Raw genomic sequence first — 14,315 nt, 5'->3', positions numbered from 1 at the left:
CTCTCTTTCTCTCTCTCTCTACATTCTGCATTGGATTTAAGAGCCGCATCCTTCTCTGACTGTTTGTTTGTTTAATGGCTGTTTGTTTGTTTAGTGGCAGCGGACATGGAAGGGGGTGGAATGTTTAGGCAGGCAATACCTACCACTCATTACCAAACAAGCTGCTGCCAATATTATTTTGTGGAATGTGGGGTCTGTAACCTAGTATGAGCATACTACTTTGGTATTACTACTGTAATGATGACATATGTTTTGGCTAAAGACATTATCATCACATTAGTATCGATTTACCTAGGATTTAGTTGAGGCGCGGGGGGGAAGGGGGATAGCCACATAAATTTTTCTTAGCTTTTTATGGCAGACATATTTAGCATCGGACAGATATCCAATTTAACTTTAAGTGCCAGAATCCACGTTCAAATTCCCCTCCCCTACCTACCTCTCTCCCGATGCATATCTCATCCACAGCTGAGAACGTTCATTCCAAGGGGGACTGCTTGTATCCTATTCTAAGTAGTTGTCTTTTCAACCCCCCCCCTGTTAAAACACGTGTCCTCTCCATACCCACATACCCTCTCAGGATACTAACTGCATACCTAAAATGGGGAAGAGATGCATCATATCCATGTCTCGTTGTTAGATTTCAGTGGCGTTCAGGATCCATTGTTTCATTTACTAAACTTTTGATTAAGGCAACATTTAATTATTCAACAACAGCCCCGTCTACATATGAATGAGCAGAGGCATCGGGGCGATCCATGCGATTTACTGTATGCACGGATGCTTTCGCTGGGACCAGAGGAATGGGTTTCTCTGGCTTGCCGGTGCGGCTGCAGCGACACACGGCGAGCCTATCGGGATGTCTGCTTGAGCTTTCCGCCGCACCACACCGGCCTCCCATGGGAGCCAAGCCCTGCTTCTGTCTGTCAGCCCTGTCACCTCTAGTCACTGCAGCCGAAGCAAGGCCACGCTATGTTTGAGGGAGGTTTTTGTTGTTTGTTTTTTGCTTTATGTGTGTGTTCATTATTTTGACTATTTGTCTGTCTGTGTCTGTGTTTTCTTCTTCTTTTTTTGTTTATCTGTGTGCGTGTGTGTGTGTATTTTCCTCTGTTTATTTGTTAATGTGTTTCCTGTCGAGACGGTATCTTACATGCATATCCTCTCCGGACCGAGGTGCCTGCTTAATACCAGCCCCATCCTCTCTTTCCACTTGCTACACACTCAAGAAATCTGAATTATGCAACTCAGACTCTTAAGCCCAGGGTTAAACCTCCGTATGTGTCCTACATTTGGCACGGTTCCTGAAGTCGCTCGGCATCCAACACATGCCCCAATGTCAACGCGTCTTTCAATGAAGGCGCCGCTACCTCGCAGCTTATTCATAGCCTCTGTTGTTTTTTTATGTGGGACTATCTTTTGTTCTTTTTTGGATCCGTCATGACTGTAAACGCGTCAGTCATCGTTTATTCTGACATAATTCCAATGACGCAATAAGCGGGCGGGTTAGGGGATTAAAAGGCACTGTGATGGGTAGAGGTTGGGGATAGGGGGCTGCATTGACCAGATGCTTGTGGACTTATGGGGGACTGCAAAATTCGTTCTATGTGTGAAGCCAATACTTTTAAAAGCTTCTTAGCAACTGGCAGATCAAGTTGTATAAATCAACCTGTTTTCCTCAAGCCATCTGAATCTTGTGTTCGTATTGCCATATCTTTATTTTACTGCTGAATACTGGCGTGCCATCCAGTGCAATATTGCATCCAGATGGTGATCTGTTATTGTCTTCCCCTTCCCGTTTCTAATCAGGCCCTGATCCAAAGCCCAAGCTGCGGGGCGACTCCAGAACCTACCGAGTGTGGCTGGACCCCAACCAGTACCAGCAGGACATGACCGGCAGCATCCAGAACCGCACCGAGGACCCCTACGAGTCCTTCAACGTCATCATGAGACGCAAACCCAAAGAGAACAACTTCAAGGTTTGTGGGTGCGGTTGTTCAAGGAAGGTTTTCTGGTTCTCAGGCAGCCATGGTGCCCCGCCCACAATTCCCCCCCCCCCCTCTCCATCACTTCTGTTCCTGATCACTCTTTCATCCCCACGTTTCTGTCTCTTTGTCATTCCCTATCTCCTCTTCTGTCCAGCTTTCTTTAATACAGTCCATTTCCTTACATTCTAGCCGCCTCCCTCTTGATTTTCACGAGGAGACCATTCTGCTTCTTTATCTCTCTCCCTTTTGACACAACCCATCTCTTCCAATCCCCCTATGTCTCTTTTACCCCCTCACTTCACCATTATCTCTTGCCCGCGCCCTTCCTATCTTGATCTCTCTCTCCCTCTCGCTCGCTCCCTCTCGCTCACTCCCTCTCGCTCGCTCCCTCTCTCTCTCTCCCTCTCTCTCTGAATTGCCTGCCGAGGCCTTGAGCTCTCGCCCTGCCCACATCAGCCCTTGGTGATCACTCACCTATATTGGACTGGTTGGGTCGCGCTGCTCTGGGGTTGGGGGCAGGGCAGCTCCGGGGACTTCCGTCCCCGCCCAAGGCCACAAGCAGCAGCACTCTGTGGGTGACCTTGTGATATACAACACCCTTCACCTTCCTTGCATTCTCCCCCCCCCCCCCCCCCCCTCTCCCATGCACACTGCAGGTTTGAGTTGCATCACTCAGGAGCCTGCTGTCTTACACGCTGGTGTTAAAATGACTTCCATGTCCTTCCTTTAAGAAGAGATGGTTATGTGGGTGTTAATGTTTAATTTGTGGCTACTGCAGCCTTGCTTTGATCTGTTTTTGCTTTGATCCATTTTCTGGCTGACTTCGTAGCACAACATTTCATTTGAAGGTTATTTCATTGAAAAATGAATATAGTTTTGTTTATGCCTAATGTGTTAAAACGCAATCATTTCTGTCAGAGCGGCTGCAGTAGAGAACCCAAAGCTGTTTTGACACGCAGAAAATATGCTTGATTAGGAAAAGTGAAGCACCTCTTCCTCGTCGTTGACGGCGACCGACATCAAAGTTTTGATGTCCTCTGGCCATTAGAATGTTTAAGACTGGTACTGACTGCTTCCAAGAATATAATGGCTAGCATTCAAATTCTCACTTAACTCTCAATCAAAGTATTACTGGTACCAATTATATGAGCCATTGAAATTGGTACAGATGTCCTTTTAGTTCTGCATCCAGCATTAAAGGCAGTTAGTGGTGGTAATGCACCATAATGTTTGCCAACCACCATGAAGATCAAGAAAAAGAACCGTTCGGAATGGGAATGATAATTGCCACTCTTTTGCGTGATTTTCCGCGAGGAGGTCCGGGCCACTTGGCTGTCTTTGTATCCTTCAAGGACATATTATATAAATGCGGGTAACAGCTAACCTCCTGGCGCAATTGGAGCCCTTGCTTTGCATACAGTTCAAAATGTACATCACATGGACCTTTTGTTTACTCTTTCCATCCATCCCAGGCTGTGCTGGAGACAATCAGGAACCTGATGAACACAGAGTGTGTGGTGCCCGACTGGCTCCATGACATCATCCTGGGCTACGGCGACCCTGGGAGTGCCCACTACTCCAAAATGCCCAATCAGATCTCCTCCCTTGACTTCAACGACACCTTCCTGTCCCTGGACCACCTGCGCTCCTGTTTCCCTGGTTACACGGTGACGGTTGCCGAGGACAACCCCGAGCTGCAGGTGCCCCCCTTCAGGTGAGGAGTGGTGCAACTAAATTTGGTCACCTTGTCCCTCGGACCCATTGGTCCAGTGCCGAGCAAGCTTGCTTCAACCAGCTTCTTGATCTGTGCTGCAGTAGAATACATTGGCTAACTGCCCCCATTTAAAGGAGTTTGAGCAGTTATTCTTTAATATTTTGTACCTCTGCGGTTTGCCGGCATGAACAAAGGAATTTTTAAAGCAAAATAGCCACACATGCAGTCTAAATTGAATGAAAGTATCGTAACTTCCAAAGCTCGCTAGACATTATCACCAATGGACGAATCGTTGAGCGCTGCTGAGAATGGCTTTAATAAGTCACACCCTTAAATTGCTCCTTTTTCCCGTTGTATTCAATTATTCATTGGTCGTTATCAAGCCTAATTCTCTTTGTGCCCTTGGGCTTTTTTGTGTGTGTGTGTGTCTCTGTGTGTGTGTGTGTCTGTGTGTTTTAGAATCAAGTTCCCTGTTCCCAACAAGGAGGACAAAGGCAAAAAGAGGAGGGCGGACGGGGAAGAGGAGGAATCGCCCGCCGACAAGACACTGGTGGTCGTGCCCCACGTGCCCCTCAACCGGGGTCCCTATCCTTACAACCAGCCCAAACGGTGAGACACACAGGGCACACCCCCGCTGCCATAACTCAACTGCATTGGCGACAGGTATGGCGTAAGTCTCTCAACAGGGGTTCACCCTAGCCTTCGCTAAGTGAAGAGGGTTCACCTCCTGTTCCCACAAGGTCACACCTCATCGTCGACCCGTTATTCACATGTAATGCACGCACACAGGAGCTCTGGTTAGAACCCCAGCCAGATGTCTCTAGCTTCCATTTCAATACATGGCCCATGGGCTCAATGCAATATAATGGCAAATGAAAATACCTACCTTTTAGTATCGCCAACATTAGCGCACCCGTGGGGCATCCCACTGTTGGCACTGCCGTTGCGGTGTCTCTTTGATTTCACGTGAACACATAGTATAAATGATGCCAGTGCTTATCATCCTCACCATTAAAGCAACCCTTGCTGTTTGCATGTCTCATGCTGCATATCTTGGCCTTGGCAAACACATGCTTTTCATATTGGCTTCTTCACGCATGCTGGTGACTCGTATGGTTTGTTGGCTGTAGGTGGTTATGTTACTGCTCTTTTGGAACGGGTTAGTGATATGTTAAGTGATATATTTGAGTATGTGTGAAGCTGGATGCATGAGGGTGAATGTGGATGCCAAAAGGCTGGAAGAACATCTTGGAATTGCTGTCCTTTAGATAATTGAAATACGAAATAAAGACCCTATTTATTGACTGAAGCATATTTCTGAATGAAATATCACCATGATCTTATCAGAATGGTAACATATTTGATGAAAAGTTTGAGAATAGACACATCAGCAAGCTTACTATGCGAAGTAGCCTGTTTGGGTGGATATTTTCCAAATGTCAGCACCTGTCATGATATTGTATCATCACATTGTGCTAATGTTAAACATGATGGCTTTTCTGTTCACCGCTCTCCTTCCAGGAACACCATTCAATTCACTCCCACTCAGATAGAAGCAATCCGAGCTGGAATGCAGCCAGGATTAACCATGGTAAGAGCATCTCCCTGCAGTCATCCACACTAAAGATACACTGTTGGGCTAACACCATTCTAAAGCCGCTTCTGTTAGCTAAAGTCATCAAAACTAGTTGCACATGATCATTATTTTACCTAAATTACCTTAAAAGGACCTAAAACAGCAGGTTGCAAAGTCCACTGCATTTCCTTTGTCAAATGGGATTTTGTTAAAATGTGTATCTGACAAATTATCGTGTATTAATTGAGTATTGGGGCTAGTATTATTTATCATTATTTGACTCTCCTGTAATGTAATAGCCATAGTTTGATGGCCTGCAAGGTGATCCCGTGTGAAGAATGGCGGGCTTTAAAGATTCATTGTCCGCACTGCCTGTTTCTGCTATCAAACTGTACCTAATTCCTCATACAGATGTTAAAATGCACTTCGGGGAAACGTCCTTTGTATAAATCGACCATGTAGACATCCAATACACGGGGCTGGCACACATATAGCCTATACGGGCATATCCCTATGGAGAAGGACGTAAGTGCTTGTTGCGTTCCAAACTTACGACCATAACCGTAGACATGTCATCCTGGCCCTGTATGGATAGCCCTGGTGGTGGCAGCTCACCCAGGCTTGTTTGACAAACTGGCCATTCCCTCTTGGTGAATGGTGGCTGGCACTTGGCCCTCACTCTGTGCTGTTATTTATTGTCCAATGAGAGGGGGTAAATATAAATACGGCAGGCGGGCTATCAGCAGTCGTAAAAACAAGTCGCCGTTTTGCGCGTATCACACTCTAGTTTCATCTCTCTCGCTCTCGCACCCGCACTCACGCCTCTCTTCGCCTCCCCCACACACTTTCTCTCTCTCTCCTCACATTCCCTTGTTCATGTGTAGCTGCGATGGGTTTGTCTGTATCTCTTTCGCCACGTCTCTATAATTCTCCTCAATGCGTCTCTCTCATGTGTGTCTGAGTTGCTACGCCTTATCTCTCTCTGTATCTGCCCCCGTCCCCTTCTAACCCTTTCCCCTCCTCCTTTCCCGACACCCCTCCCTGGCATGTGTCAGTGTCGTTAGCAGCCAAGACAGACCACCCCCCCAGACCTCCTCCTCCACCCTCTCCCTGTTCGCTGGTGTGCCTTTCATCTCGCTGAAATCAAGGAGCAGTTTATGTGGCGTGTTATACAGAGGAGTCTACTAATTGTACTCCCAACTTATTTTTAGCTCACCCCGGGTAACACTGCACAAGGCCAAAATGTTTCATAAATATTCACCTAGTAGATTAGACGAGCATTATGCCCATAGTTGAGTACAAGGAAGGTTGTTTTTGTTATTATAATTAAATATGCGTATGGATGCAGCGGTGTTATCTGGATAATGAGCTCAAAAGGGATACAAACTATATTCTGCTGTATAATGCCCTGCCCCCTTCCTGTGTGAAGGTGGCTCTGTGTTCTTGCATCCCTTGGGCTCTGACCTGGTGCACCGTGCACATGGCATGCTCCCGGGCAGGCCTTAACTGCACATGCGTGGCTCACTTCATTCAGAAGAATGGCAGCCCCATCACGCACTACAATGCCACCTCAAAAGTTTGACTTAAAGGCCCCATATTTTACCACCAGCTGTGAGAATGATTAACCGTTTCAAAATCGTCCCTGCCCTGTTACTTAGTGGCATCCCAAGTTGGCGTGTCCACCTGGGTGTTTTATGTATAGATAAGCCCACCAGTTGCTACAGTCCACTAGGTGGACTGATCTATCCAGCATACGTCTAAGTTGACATTCTCACTTGTGAGTCACAGGGCAGATGGCTTGTAATGGCTAATCAAACTCGTACCAGGTGTTCCAATAGGAGCCTTTTAACTCAATACCCAGTTTGGAAGAGTAAACTAATTGGGATTTCTAAATATTTCCTCAAATTACCTCAAATTGCCAGGCACTCTATTATTCACAAGCATAAAGAGTGGAAAAAATAAACCTATTTTTATTTTGTGTGAACTATTCTGTTCCCTACGTGATCACCTCCACTCCATCCCACAGGTCGTGGGTCCACCCGGCACAGGAAAGACTGACGTTGCGGTCCAGATCATCTCCAACCTCTACCACAACTTCCCTGAACAGAGGACGCTCATCGTCACACACTCTAACCAGGTAACGCATGCTCCCACACACCAACACATCATTCAAATAACACCAAGGACAATAAATTGAACTTAGTCCAAGACGGCGAATTAGGGTATTTATTAGTTTTTTCAGCATTATCAGGCCTTATTATCCTATTTCAGATTTCTTTTTTCTAGAGGAGTTTGAATAAATTGTATAATCTTCTTAAAAGAACCTGGATTCAAGTCTGTAGCTCTGCATTGTTCCTTAATCAAGTGGAAAGCTGAATGCTATATAGAGCAGAGCTCCCCAACTTGTTCCCTCTCTATTTAATCATGAAGTAATCTGCTGGTGTTTTCACACTGGTGGCCGCTCAGTATCCAATATATGTCAAATGTATCCAGAGAGGGCATAGCTGAATGCATTATGAAATGTTTTGGTTGGTTTTTATTTGTATTTCTTTTTATATAGCATGGCTTTGTTTGACTATTTTTCCTACAAGTAAGCAAAACTACGTACTATGTTGTGTACCCCAGAATTTTCAATGGTTTTGAGTCCTCGGACATCAATGGCTCAATAAACCTTGGTTTCTTGGGCGCACATAACCCAGTTGCTAGTGTGTGTGTGTGTGTGTGTGTGTGTGTGTGTGTGTGTGTGTGTGTGTGTGTGTGTTCGTCCTCATGCTCTTCTGCATGGATGAACAAGAGGTTCTTTCTGGTCACATAAACACATTCATAAGTCAAGTGGACCTTCCCTGTCTGAATGGGTTTCTGTGTACCTTGACCCCCAGGCGCTGAACCAGCTGTTTGAGAAGATCATAGCACTGGACATCGACGAGCGTCACCTCCTGCGTATGGGTCACGGAGAGGAGGCGCTAGAGACGGAGAAGGACTTCAGCAGGTGAGACTAGAGCCGGGCAGGGGGGCGCGCACACACACACACACACACACACACACCATGCTCAAACAAAGATGTACAGAAATGACGTAAATGCTTATAATAACTTATCAAATAGAATGTACTGACAGTGAAACTCAGAAGCCAGACTAACCACACAGAGCTACTACAAAGACACACAGGGACTACAAAGACAGCTGTTCAGAGCAGTGTGAGTGTAAGTGATCTCCCCCAGCAGCCCTCCAATCAGTGGCATTGTCTCCCAGATTATCCCTTTGGACATGGGTGTGGCCAGGCTAGAGTTGACCTTGTACCCAGACTTAAAGACCCGTTTGAAGTGGAGCAGGTGCCCCCGTGCCTCACAAGCCGATCCACAGCCTGGGCAGCAGAGTCCTGCCTTTCTAGCCATCCCCAAAAGCACTTCAAGACATGGGGAGTTTGGAGCGTGTTCTAATATTTAAAATCATGTGAAAAGTGCAGAAAGTTCAACCACTAAATAATCAAAACCACAGTGTTTGACAGCGTAGATTTTCTGCTCTTCTGATTCCTGTGAAATATATTGTGGGCCTAGTTTGGTGAGTATTTTGGATTTCTGTTAGAAATCGCATAAAAAAAGAGATGCCCCAGTAAGCACAACGTTCAACCACTGACTCATGAATACCACAGTGGTTGACAAAGTAGGTGGCTGCTGGTATGATATTTGCGTGTGTGTGTTCAAGTGTGTGTGAGAGATGCACCTTGAGGGACATGACTCGGGCCCGGGCTAGTGAGTCATCGAGGGGGCGAAGGAAGGGAAGCCTGTACACTTGACTCCCTCAACCTGAGAGAGATGCATTCACAGACAATACCTCAGGATAACCTCAGCCTTAACTGACACATGGCTGCAATCATACCCCCCCATCGCATTTCTGCATGCATCTGCCAAAACACGTCTCCCCCTCCCCCGTAACTAACCACCCTCTCCTCAGAACAATTACGGGCCCTTTGAATATAAATTGCCCGTTATCATTGAATATTAATCTAGCATTTTCCATGCGGTTTCTATTTTTAAGTGCCTCGTAGCCTACATTCTTAATCACCATCTGTGGCACTGAAACACAGAGTATAGCTCTTAGCGATGCTTGGAATAAGCAGACGCACAGCACCGCGCATGTCACTCAGATTTGCCAACCCGCCAGCAACCGGTGTGAAGCATGGCATGTGATGGATGGGGAACACCAATGCAAACAATGGCGCACGTCGCCATACCTGTAAATGATGCAGCGGCTACCGGCAGAACCTAAAGGGGAAGACGAAATGTAGGGGGAACAGAGATACCTTAGTGTTCACCGAAATGCTAGCTTCCCTCACTGCCCCCCTCCATCCTTCTCGTTATCTACTATTCTGCGTCCACCCACTTTTTTTATTGACACCAAGGAAAATGCAGGCGGAGCCGTCTGCCCTGCCTTACGAAGGTGATGGGCTCCGGCAGCATTAATTAGCCACGTTTCCCCGACGGTTCACAATGAATAGCCTGCGTGTTTAACGAGATGTGGGGTGTGAACAGCTATGGTGGAGACTGTACCTGGTGCCTGTATTAATCGTCATGGTAACTATTGCAGCTATAACGTTGATGAAGTTATTTGGTCGAACGCTGTGAAAACCAGTGTGAACGAGTTTAAGGGTTCTAGGGTTCTTTATTTTGACAGCGCGCCAGTTTTAAGATAATGAAGAATCGGGTTTGTTGTATTCAGCAAAAGAAATGCGACTTTTTGTGGCTACAGTCTACTCCTACTCCCAGCCGCAGTCAGTGATTAAGTTTAACACAGCACACCTTACATTGTTTTATTTAGTTTTTTGGACCACAAACAAAACAATCGCTGCCAATGCATAATGCTGACAAACCAAAATTTGTTAAAAAATGCAGACACGTATACCGTTTTTATTTAAGTTCCTGTTCCGGTCCTGACAGAGTGCATCACTGGCTTTGTCATGCTGGGAAAGGTCACTCCACACACGACGTATTGAATTGTACCGAAGCCAAGCCAGGCACGGCCATGCCAGGAAGGGCCGTGCCATTGTGTCTGAGTAACCTGCTGACTTGGGGACCTTGGCGAGGAGTCTAAAAATAACACATTTAACATTTGAAACAGCATGTCCCCCTGTATTTGTGCATCATGGCATGGTTATTAGTGGCACCTTTGCATCCATCCCTGCGTGATGTTATCCTAGTTTATCACACCTATAGGAGATATATTCCCCTTAGGTTTAACAATAGAACATGCATCGTCAGGCAGAATTAAAGGCAGTAAAGGAATACTGCAGGCTAAAACATGTTAAGATTGGTAATGTACAAAGCAATCCATGTTCTATTTCAGCCTTTTGTGTCGTATTTTCCTTTGCCTACATTTCTGGAGACGATACTACATCACAAGGAGACATTTCTGCAGTGGTTACAATGGGGTTTAATTAGAGATGAGGTTTTCAAATAGCTGTAGCATCAACCATAAGCATCAGATATTAGTTGAACATCCATATGACAACTTGTCATATGGAAATTCAGTATTGACAACAACGCATTCAATTGCGGTAGTCGTATCTTGTGCCTTTACTAACCAAATCGAACGCGTTCACACTGGTGCTTGCATAGCTCGCTGCCTCGGCTGTGAAATCTATCGTAGGGATTGCTATTCTAATGTGCTCGCTCAGGCGATCACAGCAAGCTATTGCAGGTATGGCTATGATCATCTGTTCACGCCGGTGCTAACCTAGGGAATGTGATGTGTGTCTTGCAGGTATGGCAGGGTGAACTACGTCCTGGCGAGAAGACTGGAGCTGCTCGGGGAGGTGGGAAGGCTGCAGGAGAGCCTGGGTGTGCCGGGAGATGTCTCCTACACATGTGAGACCGCTGGACACTTCTACCTCTACCAGGTAACACAACTTACTCCTGTTAGCCTGGCACCTGCACATTCATGGTTTATTTGACCTCAGGAGTGTCTAAACCATTAAAAGTCATCAACCCAGGGAGTTATTCCTCATTAAAATGAACGTGTGACAATCCAATTTTGATAAAAACGACAGCTGCAGTGAATATATCGTGTAGTGTAGGTGTCACTTTCATGACGACAACTTCTCCCTACAGTGGTGTTTCGACTTCAATTTAAATGAAGCAATGTCAAAGCGGATGGTGTGCAGTTCGGTCAAAGAAGGCCTGAAATGAAATCTTTATGTATTTCGTGTCACGTGAGCGTTTGCACTAGAGAGCAGTAGAAAACGTGTAAGTCACGCATTTCTTCATTGTGTTATGCCTTTCGATTCCTAGTCACCGCCACATGGTGTAAAGCTGCTGTTCTGTGTGTCGTTTGTCATCGGACTAAAATAGTCCTCGGGCAATTCTACAGCGAACACTGCGATGGCTCCGTCACCCGTCACAATTTTGATAACCATATAGAGTGGTCTGCGAGAAGACAGAAGACGGAACATCGTTTTATATCCCCATCGTAGATCTTCACACGGCTGATCCATGCGGTTTGGCCTGGTTTATTTATACCGGAGCACATCCAGTTACCCATCCCGAACTTCCCTTTATCCAAAGGGGCCACCGCTGCGCCATCTGCCCAGTCGACGTGCACCCGGATAATATCCTTCCGTGTTTATTCTCGTCACCTAATTATCGCTCTCCTCTCGGGGCCCCGGGAAGAAATAAAAAGCCATTGCAGACAATTGCTTCCTCCTGGTGCGGCGCATCATTAGAAGGCCCTTAAAATAGCCGTCGGTGGCAGAGGAGGAACTGCGGGTGTACCTAGTGTCTCCTCCTTGCCCGTCCCTGAGAGTGTGAGTCTTTTATGTAATGGCTCGCAGGCTGCGGCAGTAGAGGAATGCCACTGATGCAGTGCAGTCAGTTGAAATAAGATACGAAATTGGATTGAATAGAATTTCATAGTGCGTGTGTGTGTGTCACTCGCGTTCCAAATAACATGGACGCTCATATTCATATGCTTTTGGCCTATGATGGCCGGGCTCTTATGATTCCTACAGGACTTCTTAATTAGATAAACTAGTTATTAAGTGAGGTAATCTTTATCACCTATTACCAATATCATCCTAAATAATGGCACTCATTTGTACACTTTCAAATTCCCAATTATAACAATGGAGGTCACCTTCTTTCCTACAGTAACTGTTAACATTACATACATTGCATAGAAAAAAGGGTTAGGGTTAGAAAAAATTGGTGGATCATGATTCAATTTTCCACACACCATAAATCAAACAGAAATGGGAATTCATGTTTCTTAAAGGACATATCACAAACGATTTATGTATGCTCTGTCGGATTCATTTGAGCCCCTGCAAGTCTCGCTGCATGTGTTAAGGTGCAAATCGCTCTGTCAATATCTCTCCACCATTGAGCAGACCTTTTAGAAAGTGGTGTTGCCCGCCGGCCATAACAGCAACTTTGGGCAGATGGTAACCCGTTTGTCACACCAATTAACCACTGTTTGTTTTTAAGGTGCTGTTTAAGGTTATTTATAGAGCAAGGTTGTCGTGTACACCCTTATTTCAGTTTGATCAGTTTTACTCTTGATGTTTGTTTGTGTGAGTGTGTACATTTGCGTGTGTACATTGTACACATATAAGTGTAGCTTTCCAATTGAGCTTGTGCTGGTATGTGTTAGAAAAGGTCGCCCGAGTGGTGCCAGTTCAGACTCCTAACACCCTGGAGGGGGGGGCTGCCGCCTCTACCCTATCCCCACCGCAGGTGATCTCTCGCTGGGAGCAGTACATGAGCAAGGTCCGGCCAAAGCAGGGCAAGCAGGTGGAGGCCGAGGCGGTGGCCGCCCACTTCCCCTTCCACGAGTACTTCTCCAACGCCCCGCAGCCGGTGTTCACGGGCCGCACGTATGAGGAGGACATGGACATCGCCGAGGGCTGCTACCGCCACATCAAGAAGATCTTCACTCAGCTGGAGGTAAACGCACACAAGAGCACAAGCACTAGCACATTTTCAAGTCTTTCGAAAATAATGTACGTGAAATGAGAGAGACTAAAGGTTCGAGAGTTTGGCTCCAAGCCGACAGGTTCTGGGTTCCAGCCCAGATTTCCGCAGTCTACCCGTTAACTGCCGAACCCTTACCTATACTACATGCAAAGTTGGTTTTGAAAAAAGCATCTGCTGAATGACTGCTGTTATGAACTACACACATACCTCCCCCGTAATGGTTTCGCATAATCAAACAAACAGCCACAAATGTGCAAATTCTACGTCAGCTGGTTTTCCCTGCCGCTCCAGGACAGTTAGCCAGCTGTGGGTCCAGGTATGTCTTGTCCCTGACAGCACACCTGTCTCCCTGCTCCTACTGCCCGTCTCACGTCAACACGCCATGCCTTGACGTGCTAACACGGCTACGATACATAATTTGATCTTGTATTTCCCCATCACCGCGTCGTCAGTGATTTATTGGATACATCAGGTATTTCGTGCAGATAAACAACTGTGATTCCAAGGTGAAACACACAAAGCCTAATGGCAGTGTGCTGATTTAGAAACATAAACAATCTTGATAAACAGTCTTGTTGTGGTCTAGCCCTGACATCTAACCTAGAGGTTTTCGATTCAAACACCAATGTCAGGAGGCTACCTGTAGGCATCCATCGTTGAGCAAGAAGCCCAACCCATAACTGCTCCGTAATGACTAAATATATCTCAAAATAGATTCACTGTATGTCGCTTTCGACCCAAGCGTCTGCTAAATCGCTTAACGGTGAATAGATATTTTGCAATTGTTCCCCTAGTCCCAAGGATGTACTGTCATTCCCGACTCAAGAAAGGCACAACAATAACGCAGCAGATTTATGGGGGGGATGGCGAAGGCCCCTAGAGAAGCAATATAAAAGTTATTGGCTGGATGTAATATCCCACACATGTGTTGACCTTGCTTTCTCCTGCCATTCCCCCTCACCCAGCCTCCTCACCTTCCCTCCTCCTGCTGTATCACTGCATCAGACACCAGGCTCTAGAGCCCGGTCCATGCCCCGCCCTGCTGCAGTGCATCCGTGCGTGTGTAGGGACGC

At 46.3% G+C, this 14,315-nt stretch overlaps 1 protein-coding gene across 2 annotated transcripts in view; it reads left to right on the top strand.

The window, feature by feature from the left end:
- The window catches only part of aqr (aquarius intron-binding spliceosomal factor), a 57,441-nt gene that overhangs the window by 19,682 nt on the left and 23,444 nt on the right, over positions 1-14,315 (top strand). For both annotated transcript variants that reach the window (XM_060052707.1, XM_060052708.1), the window contains exons 20-27: positions 1,807-1,976; positions 3,458-3,699; positions 4,159-4,308; positions 5,221-5,290; positions 7,302-7,412; positions 8,155-8,264; positions 11,036-11,171; positions 13,003-13,212. In XM_060052707.1, coding sequence (XP_059908690.1) covers positions 1,807-1,976; positions 3,458-3,699; positions 4,159-4,308; positions 5,221-5,290; positions 7,302-7,412; positions 8,155-8,264; positions 11,036-11,171; positions 13,003-13,212 — 1,199 coding nt within the window. The remainder of the gene's footprint in view (positions 1-1,806; positions 1,977-3,457; positions 3,700-4,158; positions 4,309-5,220; positions 5,291-7,301; positions 7,413-8,154; positions 8,265-11,035; positions 11,172-13,002; positions 13,213-14,315) is intronic.

Source organism: Gadus macrocephalus, chromosome 5 (assembly GCF_031168955.1).
Source record: "Gadus macrocephalus chromosome 5, ASM3116895v1".
NCBI classification, from domain to species: domain Eukaryota; kingdom Metazoa; phylum Chordata; class Actinopteri; order Gadiformes; family Gadidae; genus Gadus; species Gadus macrocephalus.
This window is presented reverse-complemented; position numbering and strand designations above follow the sequence as displayed.